We start from the raw sequence: 25036 nt of genomic DNA on the forward strand, positions 1-25036 counted from the left end.
TGTCCAGGCTGGTCTCCAACTCCTGGCCTCAAGTGATCCACCTGCCGTGGCCTCCCCAAGTGCTGAGATTACAGGTGTGAGCCTCTGTGCCTGGCCTAGGTCAGCCTTTTTTTATCGTCTGAGGGTGCTGTGCACTCAGCCAGGGAGTGAGTAGATGTGAATTCCTCTCTCTCGGAAGAAATTCCAGTTCACAATTGATACACCTTTCCATGATCTCCTTATTTTTTTTCTCTTCTTTTTAAAATCGAGAAGTAAAAATCGCATATTTTTGTGGTGTACAACATGTTTTGAAATGTGTATATACTATGGTATTATCCCCTGTCTTACTTGCCATTGAATCCCAACAGCATCTTGAAGTAAATCTTAGCCCTGCCTTAGGATGCCAATATTTGTACAGGTAGTGAAGCCCAGAAACAATAAAATTTTTTTAAAACATTCTCTCACAGCTCCCTAATAATTATTAAAATTTTTCAGTATTTCAAGGGAACTTTAGGATTACAACCTGGAGATTCAGCCCTCTTCATCAATGGACTTCACATGGATTTAGATACACAGGATATATTCAGGTATGGATAATATTTTTCATTCTCTGAAAAGTTTTTGTAATGTGTAGCACCTTGTAACATATTCATATTGCCGTTCCTTCTTGATATGGCATGATGCAAAGTCTGATGGCTTACCAGCCCCCACTGGGTGGACGTAGGTAGTAGGCACATGCCGTGATGGGTGGACAGGATGACATGTCTCCATCTTGTGTTACAGTGTGTGTTCAAGGCCTGAGTGTTTTCTGAGGCTGTCCTTTTAGAAGCTATACTTTTCCACTTAACCATGGGAACATAGAAAAGAACAGGTTCTTTGGCTTTTGGAACAGTGTGAAGTAGATTTATTAAAAATAACTGCTTCTGGGCCTGGCACGGTGGCTCATGCCTGAAATCCCAGCACTTTGGGAGGCTGAGGCCGGCGGATCACTTGAGGTCAGGAGTTCGAGACCAGCCTGGCCAACATGGTGAAACCCCATCTCTGCTAAAAATACAAAAATTAGCCATGCCTAGTAGTGCGTATCTGTAGTACCAACTACTTGGAAGGCTGAGGCAGGAGGATCACTTGAACCTGGGAGGCGGAGGTTGCAGTGAGCTGAGATTGCACCCGTGCACTCCAGCCTGAGCAACAGAGTGAGAATCCATCTCAAAAAACAAAAAAAAACTGTCTCTTGTGTCTCAGAAGGTGTTCTGTTTACATATATTATTTGAATATCCACTTTTTGGTAAAATGTGGTTCAGTATTAAATTGCATTCGATTGTCTTCATGATTTTGGGGTGGGTAGCAGACAGGCACAATTCAGACTTTATTCATTTGTTGTTTTGAGATAGAGTCTCAAAAGAAATTTTTTTAATCACATCTTATTTCTCCTTCCTTTCTGTCTTTTTTTTTTGGAGATGGAGTCTCACTCTGTTGCTCAGGCTGGAGTCCAGTGGCACGGTCTTGGCTCACTGCAACCTCTGCCTCCCGGGTTCAAGCGATTCTCCTGCCTCACCCTTCTGAGTAGCTGGGATTACAAGCACCTGCCACCATGCCCAGCTATTTTTTTTGTATTTTTAGTGGAGATGGGGTTTCACCATGTTGGCCAGGCTGGTCTCGAACTACTGACCTTGTGATCAGCCCGCCTTGGCCTCCCAAAGTGCTGGGATTACAGGCATGAGCCACCGCGCCCAGCCCTTCATCTCTATCTCTTCTGTCTCTTCCAGCAAACCTCTAAGTTGGGTGTGGATTCTTTCAGGCTTTTTTCTGTGGTCATATGTTTGCCTCTGTGAATTGGTACTGACATTGAAACATATATTAAGCATATATAATGTAGTATCTCTTTTTAATCTTTATTTTGAGATAATTGTAAATACATATGCAATTATAAGAAAGACTACAGAGAGATTAATGTACTGTTTTTAAAATCATGTGTAAAAGTATAGATTTAGGGTTATTTTATCCTCAATTTGTGTGTTTATTGCCTTTTTAAATTTCTTAATTAATTTGATTTGGCATTGAGGTTGAACTGATACTTGTTTTTCATGGTGAGAATTTTTTTTAAAAGCTTTTTTTCCTAGTAAATACCTCTTTTTGTTTTTCCCCCCAGTCTGTTTGATGTGTTGAGGAATGAAGCTCGGGTAATGGAGGGTCTGCATAGATTGGGAATAGAAGGCCTTTCTCTGCATAATGTTTTGAAGCTGAACATCCAGCCCTCTGAGGCAGACTATGCCGTAGACATCCGGAGTCCTGCTATTTCAGTGAGTATTTTGTTAGGGTGATCAAAGGACTTTCTGAGGTTTCTGATTTGTCTCTTATGAGGGTGAAGTTACTCCCACCATCTCTTTTGTTGGTGTGAAAGATTTATAATTGCTTATATGGGACTTTGTGTATATAATAAAGTAGGCCCTTAAATCCTTCAAAAAGTTGAGTTATTGTTGCTAATGTGGTTAAGACAGTGATTTTTTTTTTTTTCAAGACAGAGTCTCGCTCTGTTGTCCAGGCTGGAGTGCAGTGGCGCGATCTTGGCTTACTGCAACCTCTGCCTCCCAGGTTCAAGCAATTCTCCTGCCTCAGCCTCCCGAGTAGCTGGCATTACAGGAGCCTGCCACCACGCCTGACTAATTTTTGTATTTTTAGTGGAGATGGGGTTTCACAATATTGGTCAGGCTGGTCTCAAACTCCTGACCTCAGGTGATACACCCATCTCTGCCTCCCAAGGTGCTGCGATTATAGGCGTGAACCAGTGCGCCCGGCCAAGACAGTGATTTTTTTCACTTGAGCATGCCCCTGGTATTCAGCTGAGCATCTCTTGGGAAAAAAGTGTTTAGTTTGTATTTTCTCAATTGCATACAGATCTTGTGTGATGTCGTGACATCTGTAAATTAAAACTACTATTGAAAATGTCACTTTTTGGCTAAGACCTTCTTTAGTAGGATTTTGATATTTGAGATTTGAAGGATTTATATAGACTTTTGCCTGCCGTATGATCTTTCTGAGCCTTTGTCTTGTCATCTGTCAGAGAATGTGGGGAATAGGGCTGGGCTTGGTGGCTCGTGCCTGTAATCCCAGCACTTTGGGAGGCCAAGGCGGGTGGATCACCTAAGGTCAGGAGATCGAGACCAGCCTGGCCAACATGGTGAAACCCCGTCTGTACTCAAAATACAAAAATTAGCCGGGTGTGACGGCACACACCTCCTAATCTTAGCTATTCGGGAGGCTGAGGCAGGAGAATTTCTTCAACCCGGGGGTGGAGGTTACAGGTAGCTGAGATCACGCCACTGCACTCCAGTCTGGGTGTCAGAGCAAGACTCTGTCACAAAAAAAAAAAAAAAAATAGAGAATGTGGGGAATAGTGCCATCTTGGGCAGTTGTGGTAAAAAATAAGGTGAGTGGAGAGCTGATCTTATTTTTTCTTGGTTTCTGTACTGCATTCATTTTAGAAAAATTTTATTTAAGAGAAATAATGTAGAATGTAGATAATCATTACTTGAATTCATACTTGGTGATATAACTTATTTTGATGAAGACATTGTTAATGTCATTTGCTTTTCTGTTAAAAGTACTTATAAAGAGTAAAAGATAATAACATCAACATGACATGTTTATGCAAACATAAAGGGACTAACAACCATAGGACCCATCTTCATGCTTACTAAATGTTAACATTTAATCATTTTGTGTCAGATTTAACTGTTTTCTTGGGGAAAAAAAACAGTTTTAGTTGAAGCCCTTCTTTGTCCGTTACCAACCACCCCTCTCCTTCCTGAAGTTCATATCTTTTCTCAAGTTGGTGTGCATTCCCTTGTCCCTTATTTTATCCTTTTATTTTCTATCAAATATATTTTTCTTTCTGTCTTTTGTTTTTTTAGAGATGAGTCTCACTATGTTGCCCAGGCTGGACTCAAATTCCTGGGGTCAAGCAGTCCTCTTGCTTCAGCTTCCTGAATAGCTGGAACCATAGGCATGCACCACCTCACCTGACTCCTATTTAATATTCTAAAAATTTGAGGCCAGGCACAGTGGCTCACTCCTGTAATCCCAGCACTTTGGGAGGCCGAGGTGGGTGGATCATTTGAGGTGAGGAGTTCGCGACCAGCCTGGGCAACATGGTGAAACCCCATCTCTACTAAAAATACAAAAATTAGCTGGGTGTGGTGGTACACACCTGTAATCCCAGAGGCAGAGGTTGCAGTGAGCCGAGATCAAGCCACTGTACTCCAGCCTGGGCGACAGAGTGAGACTCTTGTCTCAAAAAAAAAAAAAAAAAAAATTGGGGTAATCCAGTCAGGCGCGGTGGCTCACGCCAGTAATCCTAGCACTTTGGGAGGCCGTGGTGGGCGGATCACTTTAGCTCAGGAGTTGGAGACCTGCCTGGCCAACAGGGTGAAACCCTGCTGGAATGCAGGAATGCAATCATAGCTCACCACAGCCTTAAACTCCTGTGTTCGAGAGGTCCTCCTGCCTCAGCCTCCTGAACAATTGTTCTTGGTGGACATGAAGTTGTTTCTGATGTTTTGCTGTTGTAAACACTACTTTAATTAGGCTCTTTTTTCCTCTCTTTTTGTGTATACATGTGAATTTATTTGGGGTAGATACCTGGAATTAGAGTGTTGTGTTGTGTTGTGTTGTGTTGCGTTGCGTTGCGTTGCGTTGCGTTGCGTTGTGTTGCATTGCAGTTTCGCTCTGTTGCCAGGCTGGAGTGCAGTGGTGTGATCTCAGCTCACTGCAACTTCTGCCTCCCAGGTTCAAATGATTCTCCTGCCTCAGCCTCCCGAGTAGCTGGGACTACAGGCGCGCGCCACCATGCCCAGCTAGTTTTTGTATTTTTAATAGAGATGGGGGTTTCACCATGTTGGCCAGGATGGTCTCAATCTCTCGATCTCATGATCTGCCCGCTTAGGCCTCCCAAAGTGCTGGGATTACAGGCATAAGCCACCACACCTGGCAGTACTGCATTTATTTTAAAAAAATTAGTACTAATATAGTCTTCAACTTTATTAGATCCAGTTCTCTAAAGTGTTTGTCCACATACCAGCATTGCATGAGAGTTCTCTTTGCTCTATATCTTTTCCTATTCTTGGTCTTGACAAACTTTCACTTTTTCTGTCTAGCGAGTATGAAATTTCATTGAGGTCTTAGCTCATAGTTCCTAGATTACAATTGAGGGTGTACACATTTCTTATGTTTATTGCCCATTTGGGTTTCCGCTGTTTATTTTTCATATTCTTTTTTTTTTCCGATTTTTTTTTACATTTTCTTTTTTCCTTTGTTCTTAAAAAGTTTAGGGCTGGGTGTTGTGGCTCACACCTGTAATCCCAGCACTTTGGGAGGCCGAGGTGGGTGGATCACTTGAGGTCGGGAGTTCAAGACCAGCCTGGCCAACATGGCGGAACCCCACCTCTACTAAAAGTACAAAAATTCACTGGGCGTGTTGGCAGGTGCCTGTAATTCCAGCTACTCGGAGGGCTGAGGCATGAGAATCGTTTGAACCTAGGAGGCAGAGGTTTCAGTGAGCCGAGATTGCTCCACTGCAGTTCAGCCTCGTCAATAGAGAGACTTCATCTCAAAAACAAAAACAAACAAACAAACAAAATTTCGCTTCTTTCTTTTATTTTTATGTCTTCTTCATTCTTGATGCTAGTCCTTTATTGGGTTTGTAGGTTACAAATGTCTTCATCTATTCTGTGGCTTATCTTTTAGTCACTCATTTTTCCACTTGATCTTTTTATCTTTTTGTTTGTTTTTTTGAGATAGGGTCTTGCTCTGTTGTTCAGGCTGGAGTGCAGTGGCACAATCATGGCTCATTGCAGCCTCGAACCCCTTGGGCTCAGGTGATCATCCCGCCTCAGCCTCCTGAGTGGCTGGGACAGCAGCCACCATGCCTGGCTAATTTTTATATTTTTTTGCAGAGATGGGGGTCTCATAATATTGCCCAGGCTGGTCTCGAACTCCTGGGCGCAAGTGATCCTCCTGCCTTGTCCTTCCAAAGTGCTAGGATTACAGATGTGAGCCACTGCAGCCAATCTTTTTATCTTTGAAAATGGTCTTGTCTCACATGATTCTTCTTAAAATATTTTAAAGTCTTATTGATATTATTGCAGGTTTACTAACTGGTTCCTAATGTGCATGCATCCTGTTGTGTTATTTTTTGTAGTGGGTCAACAACCTGGAGGTTGATAGCAGATATAATTCGTGGCCTTCTAGTTTACAAGAGTTGCTTCGACCCACCTTTCCTGGTGTTATTCGGCAGATCAGGAAAAACTTACATAATATGGTAAGTAAAACTTATTGTCTGGCTGTGAACTCTGTTTCTTCCTTGGCCTAGTCCCTCTTTTTTTGTCATGTAGAATGGTCACTTCTCACCTTTACTAGCTGCTTCCTCCCCCACCCTTCACCAAATACTCTCCCTGTTCACACTGGAAAGGCTTTGTAGTGTACTGACCACTTGTGGGGCTGTGGGATGTAACAGGAGCATTACAGCCCCCCTCAGAGTGTGGGGAAATGCTCATTTTTAACACGAAGGTTTAGACTATCGTTTTAGTCTTTTAATTTCTTTTTAATTTTAAAACATTTTTAATTTTTTAATTTTTATTTTTTCTAATCAGCTTTTCCAGATTGAGTAAGTTTTCTTTTCATACTCTTCACACCATTCAGTGATGTGTTTGTTTTTATTTTAAGACTTTATATTTTTTAGGGCAGTTTAGTTTCATAGCAATATTGTTTTACTAGTTTTAAGATAGCTGTTTTTTTACAGTATATTACAGCATATTGCTACTGTTTTTCTTTAATATCTTAATCCCTAAAATTCAGCAGTTTAATTTATTCCCTTAAATAAGGTTGTTTGCCAACTCCTACTTGTTATTCCTTCTTGCACTGCTTTAGAGAGAGAGAAAGAGGGTTCTTAATTGGCCCACTTTTTCCCCTCATTTCTTTCCCTTCCCTCACACAGCTGGGAAAGAGATAGTGGTAGGGTTAGTGCCAAGGTTGGCCTCCTCAGAACTTGCAGGGAAGATTACCCTCTCTACTTTTCTTCTTGTCTCTCTCTTTTCTTTCTGCCACCACCCCCCCCCCCCCCCCCCGCCCCGCCCCAGAGTCTTGCTCTGTTGCCCAGGCTGGAGTGCAGTGGCAGGATCTCGGCTCACTGCAACCTCCGCCCCCCGGGGTTCAAGTGATTCTCCTGCCTCACCTCCCAGTAGTGGGAATTTCAGGTGCATGCCACCACACCTGGCTGATTTTTGTATTTTTAGTAGAGACGGGGTTTCACTACATTGGCTGGGCTGGTTTCAAACTCCTGAACTCAGGTGATCCACCTGCCTTGGCCTCCCAAAGTGCTGGGATTACAGGCGTGAGCCACCATGCCTGGCCACTTTTCTGTCTCTTGAAACCACTTCTTTCCTTTCTAGTCAGAATTTAAATCTCATTCTGTTTTACCATATGTCTGAACTTTATTAAGCGAGGGAATACGTCTAAGTTGCTTAACACGTAATACGTGTTTATATGCTTGCCTGACAGCTGTGGCTGTGGTCTAAGAATTAGGTTCTAAGTGAATTCTTAATTCAGAGATCCTCAGAAATGAATATACAGAAAGGCAGGCTCCATTTTTTAAGGTGAGAGAGTTGCTAAACTTGGTTTTCGTTTGGTGTAGTAGAAAAAGCGGCGTCATCACTCTGGAGTACAGTTCCCTTGTTATCAGCGGAAGTCCATGAGAAAATCACCTAGCCCTTCAGTACCACATTTTTTGAACATAGAGGGAGGTAGCTGCTATGTGTGTAATTCATCTTTTATGTGGTTCAATCGTAGCTCGAGAAAGGTTGGCTTCATGTACAGTGACTCATAACATTTTTCTCGGCCCACAGATACTTGAATAAATGTCATTTCATGTGTTCTTTTCCCTTTCTTCAACAGGTTTTCATAGTTGATCCTGCACATGAGACCACAGCAGAGTTGATTAACACAGCTGAGATGTTCCTTAGTAATCATATACCACTAAGGTAACACTGGTATTGATTTGATGATGTATCTAATTTAGCTGAGGTTTTATTTGTCATTTTTAAATGCAAGTCTGGTGCTACTGAGTTGTAGGATAATTAATAGTGCACATCACTAATGGCAATTTTATCTTCTGGTCAGTATGAAGCCAGTGTCTTTTGGGACTGAGAATTTGCTTCTCAATGAATAGACGCTTACCACCAATGAATTATCAATAAATAGCCCATGTAAAAATAGTTTCTGGCTGCAGCTTGCTTCCCAATGGAAGGGAATTTTCCTAGGTGAGTGTCCACATCACAAAACCTATTTCCACTTTCAGCAGAGATACAGAGCATTGCCAATAACTTGTTAGCCTGTCAAGGACTAAACATATACACAGCCTTTTGTAGATGCAAACAGTAACAGTTACTTCACTTGTGTTCCCAAACCTGCCTACGGGGTACTGAGTGGCTGGATTTCCACTGTCCTTTTAAGAACAGTTTTTTTTATTTTTTAAAGGTTTTACATATAAATGCTAAGATATTTTCACCTACATTCTGAATAATTCTGGTAATTTTACATGTTGGTGAAATTTTAATTCTTAGAAAATGTGAAAATAAAGAAGAAAATAACTCCTTATTCAATAAATATTACTGTGTGTTCCATGATTACTACTGGGCTAAATGCTGTAAATATGTTTGCCTTATTCTACCTTCTTGGAAAAGATCCTCTGTATACTTTCAAACACTTTAGGGAGATATATGATCAACTGCTAGGTTATGTTCTACTGGTTAGTTATAAGTGCGTTAGGATTTCAGGGAAACAAAAAAAATCATTGAGATATTTGGGAAGCACAAAGGTTTTTGGAGAAGTTGGATTTCAGATAGGCTTTGAGGAAAACAGAGGGTTCTGATAGTTGGAAATGCAGAGATTTTGAGTTTCATGACATTTTTCATATAAAGCATGAATACATCTGGTTAGATGGAAGAACCTATTACTGGATCACAACCAGAGCTATGTTTTGATTAAAAGAGAAATATAAGGACACAGAAGAAGTTGGGTCGTGGTACACAGTTGGCACTAATACAATATTTCTTGAATCGAGGGACGAGAAGAGGGCATGTGGTCTTCTGATTGCAAAGGCAGGTGAGAAGAAGGCACTTGAACTCCTAGGCAACTGAGAGATTGTGAATAGTTGGAGAGAGCCAGGCATACAGGCTGCTCTTTCCTTCTTTGTAGGAGCTCATGTGGTCCTGCATGTTGGCTGCTAAATACTGATACATTATTATTAACTAAACTCCATAGTTTACATTAAGATTTGTTATTTGTGTTGATGACACAAATGTATGATGTCAAGTATTCACATTACAATACAGTTTAATACAGATTAGTTTCACTTCCCTAAAAATCTCCTGTGCTTCACTTGTTTATCTCTTCCTGCCTTCCCCTAAATCTTTGGCAACTACTGATCTTTTTACTGTCTTCATAGTTTTGCATTTTCCAGAACGTTCTAGGTTGCAGTCATATGGCATGTAGCCTATTCAGATTGGTGTCTTTCACTGAGCAATGTGCATTTAAGCTTCCTCTGTGTCTTCTAGTGGCTTGATAGCTCATTTCTTTTTATCACTGGATAATAGTCATTATGTGGATGTCTCCCCATTTATTTATCCATTCACTTAATTGAAAGATACCTTGGTTGCCTACAAGTTTTGGCAGTTATGAATAAACCTGCTATAAACATCTGGGTGCAGGTATTTGTGTGGACATGTCTACAGCTTCTTTGGGTAAATACCGAGGAGCGTGATTGCTGCATCGTGTGTTAAGAGTATGCTTAGTTTTGTAAGAGTATGCTTAGTTTTGTTCTAAAGTAGCGGTACCATTTTGCATTTACACCAGCAATGAATGAGAGATCCTGTTGCTCCACAGCCTTGCCAGCATTTGGTTTTACCAGTATTTAGGATTTTGGTCATTCTGATAGGTGTGTGGTGGTATGTCATTGTTGTTTAATTTGCCGTTCCCTAATGACATATGATGTTCAGGATCTACTTATATTTATCACCTATCTGTATATCTTGTTTGGTGAAGTGTCTGTTCAGATTTTTTGTCCTTTTTTTTTTTCTTCTTTTTTTCCCCCTGCCCTTTTGTCTCCATTTTTAAAACTTTGGTTGTTTTCTTATTGTTGAGTTTTAAGAGTTCTTTGTAGGCCAGGTGCAATGGCTCACGCCTATAATCCCAGGACTTTGGGAGGCCAAGGTGGGAGGATCGCTTGAGGCCAGGATTTGAGATCACCATGGGCAACATGAGAAGACCTCCATCTCTACAGAGAACTAAAAAAGAGTAGCCGGGCGTGGTGGCACACACCTGTAGTCCCAGCTACTTGGGAGGCTGAAGTGGAGGATTGTTTGAGCCCAGAGGTTTGAGGCTGCAATGAGCTGATCGTGCCACTGGACTCTGGCCTCGGCAACAGAGCAAGGCCCTGTTGAAAAACAAACAAGAAGAGTTGCATATTTTGTTTACCTGTCCTTTATCAGATGGTTGTTTTGCAAAGATTTTCTGCTACTCTATGGCTTGTCCTTTCATTCTGTTAATAGTATCTTTCACAAGGCAGACATTTTTAATTTTAGTGAAGTCCAAATTAACCAAGTGTTGTCTTTCATGGATTGTGCTTTTGGATCTAACATCATTGCCAAGTTCGAGACCACCTAAATTTTCTTCTCTGCTATCGTCTGGGAATTTTTGTTTTTGTGTTTTACATTTAGACCTGTGATCCACTTTGAATGAATTTTTGTGAAAGATCTAAAGTCTGGTCTAGACTGATTCATATGCATGTGCATGTCCAGTTGTTCAGCACCATTTATTGAAAAGATGATTCTTTGTCCATTGAAATGCCTTTGCCCCAGTATGTTCAGTGCAAAGTCTTTTTTGCCAGCCCATCTATAGATACATAATAGTATCTCTGTGGTTAATTCCTTTATTTTAAAATTTAAAATCTGATAAACTTTAACCTTGGTTATTGCTTTTTGTCGTGGGACAGTTGTAAACCTTTTTCGGCTTTTCTTTTACCAATGATTCTCATACTGCATGTGCTAAATGTCACAATCCCCCCCTTTCTGTTTACTTTGAAAGTGTGAAAATTTTTATTCTAGTTTTTGTTTAAAATCAGAAAAAAAAATCTCTTAAAACTATAGCAACACTCTTCATGTCAGTAAAGGAATCTTTTCGTGACATGGAAATGGCTTGCTTTAACAGTAGAATGGCCTAAGCCACGTTTGAGAGCCTGCTTTTTTATTAATACTTTGTAAGTGGCCGGGCATGGTGGCTCATGCCTGTAATCCCAGCACTTTGGGAGGCCGAGGCTGATGGATCACCTGAGGTCAGGAGTTCGACACCAGCCTGGCCAACATGGTGAAACCCCGTCTCTACTAAAAATACAAAAAATTAGCCAGGGGTAGTGGCGTATAATCCCAGCTACTTGGGAGGCTGAGGCAGGAGAATCGCTTGAACCTGGGAGACGGAGGTTGCAGTGAGCCGAGATTGCACCATTGCACTCCACCCTGGGCAACAAGAGTGAAACTCCGTCTAAAAAAAAAAAAAAACCTTTGTAAGTGGTGTATGTATACCTTTGCCAGTCATGTTAGAGTAGAGTAGGCTGTGAACTGTGCTTTTCACTCAGAGTTTTCCTCTGTTAGCTATAATGTATGAGAAGGGTACAAGGATGTCATTCTTTTTAACCATTTGCATTCTTTGACATGTTTCTTTTTCTTCTTTTCCCTTTCCCTCCAGAATTGGTTTTATCTTTGTGGTTAATGACTCTGAAGATGTTGATGGGATGCAAGATGCTGGAGTGGCTGTTCTTAGAGCATATAATTATGTTGCCCAAGAAGTGGATGATTATCATGCCTTCCAGACTCTGACACATGTACGTTTTTGTTCAGAATGGCAAACAATTTTTTCAGATCTAACTTACTCTTAATAACAATGTGTGGTCATTGTATGCTAGGCAGCTGGGGTGTATAGAGCTCAGGGGTGGGTCCTGAATTTAAAAGTCATATCTGCTGCAGTGTATAGAGATGGATCTGAGGAAGGGCAAAGCAAAGTGGCAGGGATGCCAGTTGATGAGCTGTTGCAGTGATCTCCATGAGAAGTAATGGGGAAGGTAGTTAGCAGGGCTGCAGAGAATGAAATAGGTTCAAAAGAAGTCACTCAGAATAGTAAGTATTTTATACTTTGTTATTTTATTCACTTTGTCTCTGCTTAAGGTTTGCTTTTGTTTGTATGTTTGAATATATCTTCCACAACGGCTACCTTAAAATTTTATTTATTTATGTACTTTTTGAGACCAGGTCTTGTTGTGTTGCTCAAGCTGGTCTCAAACTCCTAGGCTTAAGGGATCCTACCATGTCAGTCCCAAATAGCTGGGATTACGGCCGTGCACCACCATGCCCAGAGAATATTTTAACTCTGCCTTTTAAAGTTTTTATTTATTTATTTATTCATTTATTTTTTATTGTTATAAATACACATGTTTGATCGAGGGGGCCAAAGAAGACAGAAAGATGGTACTGTATACAGCTGGTATAGGCTTGGAGGCCGAATGTCACACAGAGACAGACACAGAAACAGTCCAGCACTCAGCAGGGAAGGCTGGGCAGTATTCTGAGGCTCGTAACTCTTGGTTGGCAGGTGACAGTCAGCAGGGGGTCTGGCCTAGGGCTGAAGGGGCGCAAGCATCCTGGAGGCTCCCAGATCTGAGATCCCGGGTGGCATCTGCTGTGGCGCCTGGGTTCAGCTCACATCATTCAGGGACTTGCAGGCAAACTGGGGCAGTACGAAGGCAGCACTGTACACATCTGAGCAGCTGCACCTGCTCCACCTGCTGCCGTGTCACTTGTTGCACGGGCTTCTGGAAGTTGGTGCTCGGGTTTTTGCTGCAGAGCATGAAGCCAATTTGGCCACTGGGATAGGTGGGGACAGTGCAGTAGGCATGCGCCACCATGGAGAAGAGTGACTGGCAGAACTACCGTGTCTGCTTGATGAGGTCCAGGCGCAGCCACTGGTACTTGCCCTGGCAGCAGAGAATGCTGTCCTCGTTGAGGGCCAACTTCATGAGTGGTAATAGGATTCCTTGAAGAGGGGCTCAGCGGATCCCAGGAGTCAGTGATCGTAATATTGAAGGCATCCTGGTTCTGCTTCACGAAATCAAAATCATCACCCTTATGCAGGGTCAGCTTAGAGCTAGAGAAGCCAATGGCCATACCCGGCAGGAATTTCTTAGAGACCCGAGTGCCATCCTTTTCAGTCTATCATCGGACCACAGACTCCACAGAGGGGTGCTTCACCACCTTGTGCAGGATGCCGTCTTTGTCCCCGACGATCAGCACCTTTTGTGGGATGGGGTGGTTGCTGAATGGCAGGTTGATTCTCATCTAGTAGGAGAACTTGTCCCTGTCCATGCAGGGGATGATGCCATCCAACACCAGCACACTGCTGTGGGTCTTACTGTGGAAAACAAGGATATCCTGGGAGCGTGAGCGCTGGCAGTGGAGCAGCTGCTCCATCTGTAGCAACAAGGCTTCCCTGGGCTCAGGCTGAAGATCTCATGGAAGCAGCCCTCCTAAATGGCAGCGTGACCATTGAAGCCAGGCTCCATGTCTCTTGGGCTCTGTGGCCTGAGACTGCAGGCTGTGCAGAGCCACAGCACAACAGGACCAGCTACTCCCACCACCCACTGTTTATTTTATTTTATTAAAAAATTTTTTTAGAGACAGGATCTCACTGTTGCCCAGGCTGGAGTGCAGCAGCGCAGTCAGGGTTTACTACAGCCTTGAACTCCTGGTCCTAAGTGATCCTCCTGCCTCAGCTTCCCGGAATAGCTGAGACTACAGGCATGCATCACCATACCCAGCTAATTTTGTTGTTGTTTTTAATTTTTGGTAGAGATGATGTCTCACTATGTTTCCCAGGCTGGTCTCGAGCTCCTGAGCTTAAACAATCTTACTGCCTTGGCCTCCCAAAGTGCTGGGATTTTACGTGTGAGCCACTGGGGCTTGGCTGCTGTTTTTTACTTCAGAAGTGAGGTAATACTGCTCACTGTAAAAACGATTGAGGCCAGGCGCAGTGGCTCACACCTGTAATTCCAGCACTTTGGGAGGCCAAGGGAGGCAGATCACCTGAGGTCAGGAGTTCGAGACCAGCCTGGCCAACATGGTGAAACCCCGTTTCTACTAAAAATACAAAAATTGGCCATGTGTGGTGGCTCACGCCTGTAATTGCAGCACTTTGGGTGGCCGAGGTGGGTGGATCATTTGAGGTCAGGAATTCGAGACCAGCCTGGCCAATATGGGGAAACCTCATCTCTACTAAAAATACAAAAATTGGGCCGGGCACGGTGGCTCATGCCTGCAATCCTAGTACTTTGGGGAGGCCGAGGCAGGTGGATCACGAGATCAGGAGATCAAGAGATCAAGACCATCCTGGCTTTAACACAGTGAAACTTGTCTCTACTAAAAATAAAAAAAATTAAATGGGCATGGTGGCAGGCGCCTGTAGTCCCAGCTACTCGGGAGGCTGAGGCAGGAGAATGGCATGAACCCGGCAGGCAGAGCTTGCAATGAGCCAGGATTGAGCCACTGCACTCCAGCCTGGGTGACGAAGCGAGACTCCATCTCAAAAAACAAAACAAAAATTAACCAGATATAGTGGCAGGCACCATGTCTCAGCCTCTAGAATAGCTGGGATTAGACGCCTGCCACCACGCCCAGCTAATTGGGAGGCTGAGGCTGGAGAGTCTCTTGAACCCAGGAGGCGGAGGTAGCAGTGAGCCAAGATGGTGCCATTGCACTCCAGCCTGGGTGATGAGTGAAACTCCATCTCAAAAAAAAAAAAATCAAATAAATAATACTGGAGTCAATTTAGATTTCTCTGTCTCTCCCCTCTCCCTTTCCTCATCCCTCCTAAACATCGTGGATGTAGTTTTTATTTCAAGGACTACTTGTAAGTGTTGAGATTTTTCTCTTTTTTTTGAGACAGTCTCACTCCATCATACAAGCTAGAGTGCAGTTGTGTGATCTTGGCCCACAGCAACCTCTGCCTCCTGGGTTTAAGGGATTCGCCTGCTGCAGCCTCCTGAGTAGCTGGAATTACAGGTGTGCACTACCACAGCAGGCTAATTTTTGTATTTTTAGTAGGGTTTCAGCATGTTGGCCAGGCTCTTCTCGAACTCCTGACCTCAAGTGATCCACCTGCCTCACCCTCCCAAAGTGCTGGGATTACAGGTGTGAGCCACCATGCCTGCCTGGCCTATTTAGATTTTTCTTAGCTAATGTATTTTTTCATTTGACACTTAACAAGACTGAGCTGATTCCGGCCAGGCGTGGTGGCTCATGCCTGTAATCCCAGCACTTTGGGAGGCCAAGGCGGGCGAATCACGAGGTCAGGAGTTCAAGACCAGCCTAGCCAGTATGGTGAAACCCCGTCTCTACTAAAAAATACAAAAATTAGCTGGGCGTGGAGGCGTGTGCCTGTAGTCGCAGCTACTCAGGAGGCTGAGGCAGGAGAAGCGCTTGAACCTGGGAGGTGGAGGTTGTAGTGAGCCGAGATTGTGCCACTGCACTCCAACCTCCTGGGTGACAGAGTGAGACTCCATCTCAAAAAAAAAAAAAAGAATATTTAATTTCCAACCTAGGAAGTCATCTTAGTAAGGTATATGGAAAAGGAAGAATTGCTAACATGTCCCAATTTGACCTTTCAAGAAAAATAATTGGCCAGGCACAGTGGCTCATGCCTGTAATCCCAGCACTTTGGGAGACTGAGGCGGGTGGATCACCTGAGGTCAGGGTTTCAAGACCAGCCTGGCCAACATGGTGAAACCTGTCTCTACTAAAAATACAAAAAATTAGCTGGGCGTGGTGGCAGGTGTCTAATCCGAGCTATTCTCGAGGCTGAGACGGGAGATTCACACGAATCTGGCAGGCGGAGGTTCAGTGAGCCGAGATTGTGCCGTTGCACTCCAACCTGGGTGAGAGCGAAACTCTGTCTCAAAAAAGAAAAAAAAGAAAAATAAGTATATTTTCCTCTAAGTTCAGAAAAATGTGGAATAAACACTTTGAAATTTGAACTTAAAAGTGTAGTTAACCAACTGTTTTTTCTTTCTTCAGATCTATAACAAGGTGAGGACTGGAGAAAAAGTGAAAGTTGAACATGTGGTCAGTGTCCTGGAGAAGAAATATCCGTATGTAGAAGTGAATAGCATTTTGGGGATTGATTCTGCTTATGATCGGAATCGGAAGGTAAAAAATTTCTTTGTGTTTCTTATTTGATTGCAACATTGTACTGTCCTTAATCCCCTGTTTGGGGGCTTTGGTTAATAATGGTGATGGTGGTTAAAGTGTTTCAGTACTTAGCATTTAAAAGTTTAGAAACCAGATCACTTTTCAGTGTTTGAAAAAGTTTTTATTTCAGTCTTGTGAAGATATGACTGATTTTTAACTTGCTTATTAACTTTTAAATTGAAAAACAATTTTTTTTTCAGAATGCAGTGGTAGTACTTCCATGAAGTTTGCTCTGGATGACATCTACTGGATGTATAGACCCAGGATACGATGTACAGCTTAATATATATCATATTGGCTTTATTTAGTTATTTAGACTAAGGATGGAAATATATTAAGAAATGTAACAGAATGGCAAAGTATTGTAGTAATAAGGATATAATAAAGTTTAAAATTTTTTTACTTGAAGATAATTTTTTTTTCTTTTGAGACATTAAACACAGTAAAGGGTCTTTACCTATTGCAAGCACAAATTGTTGAAAATGTGTATTAAGGAAAGGAATTAATATACATTTCTGAAACGTTCTGATTTTAAACATATTAAAATAAATTTATTTACCAGGGTTTCAATGTTTTTTCTCCTTTTTTAAGGGAGGATTTTTGTTTTCCAAATGAAAAACAGCCTTTGATTCCTGTTTTAAGATCTGAGCTATCATCTGTTTATAAATGATATTCTGCATCAATTGTTTATGAGTCCTGTTTCATCTGATACAGAACCCTTGTAGATTTTTATAATCTCCCTCACAAGTCTTTTGTAGTTGTTTGACAGACACCCAGTTCAACATCATTTGGTTTTAGCCTCTCATCTGTGTGAATTTTCTAGTCATTTAATTTGTTTTAGTGGGAAGAGTAACCTTCTTTTTGTACTCATATTTTATTGGTTTACATACTACTAAATCATTTCACTAACAGGAATAGTTGGTTTGGGAACAGACACAGCTGATCCTTGGTAAGCAGATAGCTCAACTGGGGGGAGCAAAAGGATGTGGGCATCCTATTCCCTGTATCTAAAATGCTGCCTTTTACTTATTGAGAGGCATTTTAGTGTGGTTTATGTGTAATACCAAAGAAAGAATACTGGACACCTCTCACATTTTATAGATGATCTTTAAGGTCAGTTGTTTTTAAAGGTCAGTGTGACAAAAATAGTAGCAAGTTAAACTTTTGAGTTACTTACTAAGTTAGACTAGTTTATACTTTGGGATTATCTTCAAACAACTATTCAAAAATACGTAAAACCCTGGAACTACTGTGTATGTGTGCTTGTTAATGGTACTTTTGCCACCACATTGGAAAGTTTTAAGTAGAGGAGATAAACAGTTAAAAATTATGTGATCATAAGGCTTAAGATAATTAAAAACAAAATCACAGATCAAAAAAACCCAAAAAACAAAATAGAGGCCAGGTATGGTGGCTCACGCCTGTGATCCCATTACTTTGAGAGGCTGAGGTGGGAGGATCGCCTGAGGTCAGGAGTTTGAGACCAGCCTGGCCAACATGGCAAAACCCCATCTCTACTAAAAAATAAAAAATAAATAAAATAAAAATAAAAAAATATGTGGGCATTCTAGAGAGTAGCTCGCCAGTGTAAGTGTTCAGCATACTTTAATAGCTGGTATTTGTTAATCAGATAAATTAGTTAGTTGGGATTGGTTGAAAGATCTGCTTCTGTAAGTCGATTCAGGTTTTAGAGGGAGAGAACAAAATAATCTTTAGCAAGATCAAAACAAAAGAATTTAACAACTAGGGAAACTTCTGAATTACTTTAGAATAAGTAACAAAGTTTTAGTTTTAGAACAGTAGTATTGAGTAATTGTGCCAGTCCTAATACTAGAAAGTTGAACAAGATGTGGTATGAACTTGGGCAGTTCACACACCCTCGTTGGGGGAGACAACAAATGAGAACACTATGGTTTTGGTGATGGTGAGGTTCTGAGTGTTTGCACATTGTATGTAGAGGCTCAGTGGCAGCTGAGCTAGATGGCAGCTAAGCTGGATGGGCAGCTCTGCTAGTTTGGGACAAGGTGATTGTGGAAGGCTTCCTAGGTATAGTGACAGCTGCCTGCTCTGTGAATTCAAGTTCGTAGAGTGACACATATTTGTTATATGTGTAAGCTGATGTTGAATGCAAGATGAATTAAAATACTCGCTCTGTACCAGCTCTTTTAGAAAGGTGAATTCATACCAGGAGCTAGAAGGTCTTTGAGCATGCCAGTCTGCCTGTTTTCTTTCTCTTTTCTGTTTTTGATTCTGTGCTTTAGTATTATATCTGTTCACTTTAAGGTATATCCAGTTAAGCTTGGAATTGAAGCTGGGAATGAGATCTACTCAGTGTAGCCTGAGAAGGGTTACCATTATTATTATTATTATTATTATTTTGAGACGGAGTCTCGCTTTTGTCTCCCAGGCTGGAGTGCAGTGGCGCCATTTCGGCTCACTGCAACCTCTGCCTTCCGGGTTCAAGCGATTCTCCTGCCTCAGCCTCCTGAGTAGCTGGGATTACAGGCTCTCACCACCATACCCGGCTAATTTTTGTACTTTAGTAGAGATGGGGTTTTACCATGTTGGGCAGGCTGGTCTCGAACTCCTGACCTCAGATGATCCGCCTGCCTTGGCCTCCCAAAGTGCTGGGATTACAGGCATGAGCCACCGTGCCCGGCCGGTTACCATTATTTTATTGCAGCCTTCTGTCCAGTCACTTATCTTTTCTGGGTTTTTAAATAAAATAATATTGCTATGGGTACCTAGTAACTATTTTTCTCCCAGATAGACACAAACAGCAATAATAGTACTCTGTAGAAAAAGAATTTAAGTGAAATAAAAGAAAAAGAAGGCCACTTTGAGAATATGAAAGTTTTGAGGGACTTTGTGGAATTTTTTTCATATTTCATATTTGGAAACTGTTTAAGTCTCATTTTCTCTTATCCTGTTGAAGAAAAAGTACCGGTAGCTTTTTATTGTGGGTGATTATGATATCAAAAGTATTTACTTGAAAAATGATGAGTAGAGTGGACAAACTGGGGAAAGGGGTATTTTTATATCTTTACATGTGTCGAAATCTTGATTGTGCTGAAAAATTGAATGACAGTATCACACACCATGCTCCTTAGTTTCCTAGACTTGGCCATCTGTACCAATTAGAGGCTCTTCCGTATACAAACAGGTCATATTATTTATATTTCATCCATTTAATTGTCTAGCTTTTTGAATAGAAGTACTCTCAAGGCAGGGATGTGGAGAGTATCCCAGAAGTCCTAACAATCTAATGACTAATGAGATTTTTTTTTTTTTTTTAACTGCAGGAGCTTTACCCCTATACAAAAAGTCCAATGGAATGGATTCTTTTGAAATGGTTAATTTTAGGAAAAATGGCTGCTTCTAATAAATGTCATTGCACTTGTAAATCTGTTCCTTTTGTTACAGTGAAGCTATGATATCTTCTATGTCTGAAAGAAGTAATTATTTTAAAAAGTAGGCAATGCAATTAAAGTAGAAATTTTAAACTGATGAGAATATATAGTCCGATAGGTATATATTTATATCTTTCAAAGCCAGTAAGATAATGACATTAGGAAAAGTTCTAACCTACACGGGCAAACACTTTACCTTTAGCATGTTATCTTCGAGTCCTTACTAATCTCAGTTGTTTGTGAGTGGCTCAGTATAAAACTACCAAAAATTAATGTTTGTTAATTATTTATCATTATTTAATATTTTTAGTTAGCTGTTGATAGAAAATTTGTCCATATGAATTTTCAGTTTGGCTGTTTGATAATTGTGCTGCATTCTGTTATTTGGTCTTGTAAACTATTTCTGAGTGGTGAAAAAGGAAGCTACATAGTCCAAACACCTCCCTGTCACTCCTGACTTCCACTCAGTTACTGTTTGCAGAGAAAACCAATGTTATTTATCTTATTGTATCTTGGAATTATAATGTAAGTTTTCTGGTCTTGTTTTAATTGGTTGACAGGGATGATTTTCAAAACTAAAGTTAGATGAAAATTGAGTTTTAATGGATATCTATGAAATAGTCGAGATGTCAAAGAACAGAATTAACATGGTAAGAGTTTTAGGAGTGTATATTTAAAACATATAAACTATGATGTAGAGAAATGGCTTGAACCAATCTAGAAGGCTTTTTAGGCTGTGCCATGTTTTAGGCCGTCAGTTTCTGTGCTGTTACCTGTTACTGAGCTTGTCTGATTAGAAAGTAAGCAGTCTGTTACCAATGACTCGGATTAGTTACCCAGTGGGAGTTCTTTTCTACTGGTGCTATCTAAAATGGTTATAAATAATTAAATTCTGCTATTTTCAGAAAATGGCAATTACAAGGTGTGCGATAGACATTTGTAAAGTTGCCCACTTTACATCTTGGGTGGTAATACAGTTTTTACTCTGAAAAGTTAATCTGAGGGACGAGCACCTGTGTTGACAGTCAGGAAAAATGTCTGTCTTAGGTACATTTGCCGTTTTGTTGCTCCAGTATTTTCTGGCCAGTGAACCTCTTTTGTCCTGGAGAAGGGAAAAGATTGGGTGTATTGTGTCTTAGAGCAATTGTTGAGCACTGTTTCCCCACAAACCTTGTTTTGTTTTCTGCAGGTGTAATTTCTTTGTTAGTGATATGGACCCTTATTTAGAATTGGGTGCAAATATTTACCTCAGGCTTTTTGCATAGAGCGCTTATAATTTATGGTAGCAAAACCTGTGTACCTCATTTTGGCAGCCCATGGTCACATGCAGATTTTAAAATGGAAATTAATTAAAGATTTAGTTACTTGGTCATAGTTGGCAGGTTTCAGGTGCTCAGTAGTTACATGAGGTTAGTGACTACTGCATTGGACAGCACAGACAAGCACAGATAGAATATTTCCATCATTGCAGAAAGTTCTATTGTATAGTGCTGACCGTAGAATATGTAGTTCAGTTTTGACAGCCTGTGCTACACACACACATACAAACACACACACACACACACACATACACAAACACACATATACACACATGCACTTCATAATTTGCAAGCTTTTGTGGTTTTGTAAAAACTTGAACTCAGTAATTCAATCTCAGATTTACATAGTAGGATATTAACTTTGATGTCATTTTTCATTTTTTTAAAAAGAAATATCTTGAGTTATTTTTTCTTTACAATATTTCTATTGATTGTTGTTAGAACAGGCATGTAAGAAAAATATGCTCTGTTCCATTTGTCTCACAAAAGGCAAAAATATGCTGTTTTTGTGGTTACTTGTGTTTCAGGAAGCAAGAGGCTACTATGAGCAGACTGGAGTTGGACCTCTGCCCGTTGTGCTGTTCAATGGAATGCCCTTTGAAAGGGAACAGCTAGACCCTGATGAGTTAGAAACCATCACAATGCATAAAATCCTGGAGACCACCACCTTCTTCCAAAGAGCGGTGTACTTGGTGAGTCACGTTTCAAGGCTGATTTTTTAAAGAGAACAGTTGGCTTATATTTTTTTGTTGCCTCTATAGTAGGCAGTAAAATTCTTAGTATCACTATTTGGGAGGCTGAGGCGAGAGGACGGTTTGAGGGTAGGAAGTCTGAGACCAACCTGGGCAATATGGCAAGACCCCATTTCTAAAAAAGAAATTAAAAAATTAGCTGGGCTTGGTGGTACGCGCCTGTAGTCCTAGCTACTCAGGAAGCTGAGGTGGAAGGATCGCTTGAGCCCAGGAGTTTAAGATTGCAGTGAGCTGTGATTACCCCACTGTACCCCAGCCTGGGTGATGGAGTGAGACCCTGTCCCGTTAAAAAAAACAAAACAAAACAAAAAACTATTTTCTGTAAGTCACTTGTAATTGGTTTGCAAACTCTTGGCCAGTCCTATGATGAAAATATTCATAAATCTATATATGGTAATTTAAATAACTAGTATTATTGATTTCAGGATTAAATGTTTATTTTAAAAATTGCAGGCAGTTCTAAGAAACATTTATTCTATTTGTAGGGAATTTTGGCTTTGGAGAGACTCAATATTATTTTTCATTTATATATAAATATTAATATATATAGTTCTTGAGATATAATTCAGACAGTATAAAAGTCAGTCTTTTGAACGGTACAGTTCAGTAGTTTTTATTCTCTACACACAGTTATGTAACTACCACCTCTAATTTTCAGAACATTATCATCACCCCCAAAAGAAACCCCATATCCAGTAGCAATTACTCGTCTCCATTTTGCCCATTTTGTCCTACTCCCCGCCACCCTGCCATTGGCAAACACAAACCTACTTTCTGCTTAATAGATTTGCTTGTTCTGGACATTGTATACAAATCAAATTTGCAGAGAACAGGATGATATTGGACAGATAGCTTGTTGCTCAGAACCCCAACTCTCTAATCATGTGGTTGGTCTTTCTAGTATTACCAGCCCCCAACCTGAGTGATTGCATTAGCACAAACTCTCGGGCCCCACTGTGCATCACCCTGTAGTATAAACCACCATGTGTGTCCTAAGGGGCTCACCATGAATGACAAAGACACTCCTATCACTGGATTTAGAGTTTACATCCCAGAAACTAGGGCCAGCCAAATTATTTACCACACGCAGTCCTTTTCTCTTCCCTCCTCTCATTCTGGAAATATGCATATGTTGGTACTCTCTCATGTCCCACAGATCTCTTTCTTTATGTTCCTCAGACTGGATAATCTCAGTTTATCTATCTTCAAATTCACTTATTCTTTCTTCTGTCAACTAAAATCTGCTATTGAGCCTCTCTAGTGAATGCTTCATTTCAGTTATTATAAATCCAGATTTCTATTTGGTTCTTTTTGATAATTTCCTTTGGTTTATAGATATTATTTGGTGAGATGTTGGTCTTAAACTTTACTTTGGTAGACATGGTTTCTTTTAGTTCTTGAATATATTTGAAATCATTTATTTAAATTCTTTTTCTAATTAAGTCCAATGTTTGGACTTATTCAGAATAATATGAACATAATGTAAGAATATACATTACACATTTTACTTATATAATAGTAAGAATAGTATGTCTTGGCGTCTTCTCTTCCTGAGTACACACCATACTTTTTTCTTTCTGCATGTCTTTTTTTTTTTTTGTTTCTGATACAGGGTCTCGCTCTGTCACCCGGGTTGGAGTACAGTGACATGATCTTAGCTCACTGTGGCCTCCAACTCCTGGACTTAAATGATCTTCCCAACTCAGCCTCTTGAGTAGCTGGGACTATAGGTGCATGCCACCATACATGGCTAATTTTTGTATTTTTTTGTGGAGACGAGATCTTTCTGTGTTGCCCAGGCAGGTCTCAGGTCGCGAACTCCTGGGCCCAAGTGATCTTTCCGCCTTGGCCTCCCACAGTGCTGGGATTACAGGCATGAGCCACCATTTCTGCATATTTAATAATTTTGTTGTTGATAACTAGGAATTTGAAATAATATAATGTGACACTTCTTCACCGTACCAGGGTTTATGTTGTTCTTTGTTGTTGTTGTAACTGTTATTTGTTTAGTGACTTTCCTGAACCAATTCTTTCTTTTATTTTCTTTCCTTTTTTTGAGACAGAGTTTCGCTCTATTGCCCAGGCTGGAGTGCAGTGGTGCCATCTCAGCTCACTGCAACCTCTGCCTCCTGGGTTCAAGTGATTCTCCTGCCTCAGCCTCCCGAGTAGCTGGGATTACAGGAGCACACCACCACGCCCAACTAATTTTTATATGTTTAGTAGAGATGGGGTTTCACCACATTGGCCAGGCTCTAATTTCAGAACATTGGTCTCGAACTCCTGGCCTCAAGTGATCCACTCACCTCGGCCTTCCAAAGCGCTGTGATTACAGGCATGTGCCACCATGCTCGGCCCTGAACCAATTCCTTAACATCTGTATTCTTTTTCATGTGTGGCTTCTGAAGTTTCAGCTTGTTTAACTTACTGGTCAGCTGATGAATGAACAGAGATTTCCTTTGATGCATGAATTCAAAAAGTCTCCCAGTTTTCCCCAACGGTCTCTGTGTTGTGTTGGGGCACACTTTCCACACTCAACCAGGCAGTTGGCAACTCTGCCTTAGTCTTCCATTTTTGCTTGCACAGAGCCCCAAGGTTAGAGGCAAGGGTTTAAGGCCTTCTAAGATTTTCCCTGGACATTCACGTACCCCTGGGCATGATGCTTATGGTCTTTCAAATTCCAAGAAGTTTGTCAGAGCTTTTCAAAGTCCCTTATGGACATCCCATTCCCCAGCCTTTTTTTTTCTTTGTTTTTTGACCAGCTTTGTGTTAGCCCATGTGTTATCTGCCACCTCAGGCAGCTAAGATGTTAAACAGTTGCCCAGTTGTGTTTGACAGATACCCCCAGGGAAAGGCTGTTGGCACTGAGTGAGGTCTGGTTCAGCCCAAATAAAGAGAACCCCTGAGAATTCTCTAGTGTCCTAGTTGTTTTATTTTGGGGCCATTGATTTTCAAGGCTTTGTGCAGCTGGGGAGATGTAAATAGTAGTGGGGCAAATTAATTGTTACAAAGGTCACTTTCCTTACCAAAACTTTTTTTGAGACAGGGTCTCTATGTCACCCAGGCTGGAGTGTAGGGATTGCGATCATAGCTCACTGCAGCCTTGAACTTCTGGGCTCAAGCAGTCCTCCTGCCACAGCCTTCCAAGTAGCTGGGACCATAGGTGTATGCCACCACATGCAGCTAATTTTTGTGTGTTTTGAAGAGTTGGGATTTTGCCAGGTTGCCCAGGCTGTTCT

General features: G+C 41.2%; 1 protein-coding gene and 1 pseudogene across 8 annotated transcripts in view; one reads left to right on the plus strand and one right to left on the minus strand.

The window, feature by feature from the left end:
- UGGT1 (UDP-glucose glycoprotein glucosyltransferase 1) overlaps nt 1-25036 on the plus strand; it is a 107123-nt gene that overhangs the window by 35368 nt on the left and 46719 nt on the right. For all 8 annotated transcript variants that reach the window (XM_055380694.2, XM_031008668.3, XM_055380692.2 and 5 more), the window contains exons 12-18: nt 475-566; nt 2129-2279; nt 6176-6295; nt 7927-8012; nt 11773-11908; nt 16146-16277; nt 21576-21740. In XM_055380694.2, coding sequence (XP_055236669.1) covers nt 475-566; nt 2129-2279; nt 6176-6295; nt 7927-8012; nt 11773-11908; nt 16146-16277; nt 21576-21740 — 882 coding nt within the window. The remainder of the gene's footprint in view (nt 1-474; nt 567-2128; nt 2280-6175; nt 6296-7926; nt 8013-11772; nt 11909-16145; nt 16278-21575; nt 21741-25036) is intronic.
- LOC109025997 (spermidine synthase-like) lies at nt 12775-13703 on the minus strand (annotated as a pseudogene).

The sequence above is a fragment of the Gorilla gorilla genome, chromosome 11, assembly GCF_029281585.2.
Source record: "Gorilla gorilla gorilla isolate KB3781 chromosome 11, NHGRI_mGorGor1-v2.1_pri, whole genome shotgun sequence".
Lineage (NCBI taxonomy): Eukaryota > Metazoa > Chordata > Mammalia > Primates > Hominidae > Gorilla > Gorilla gorilla.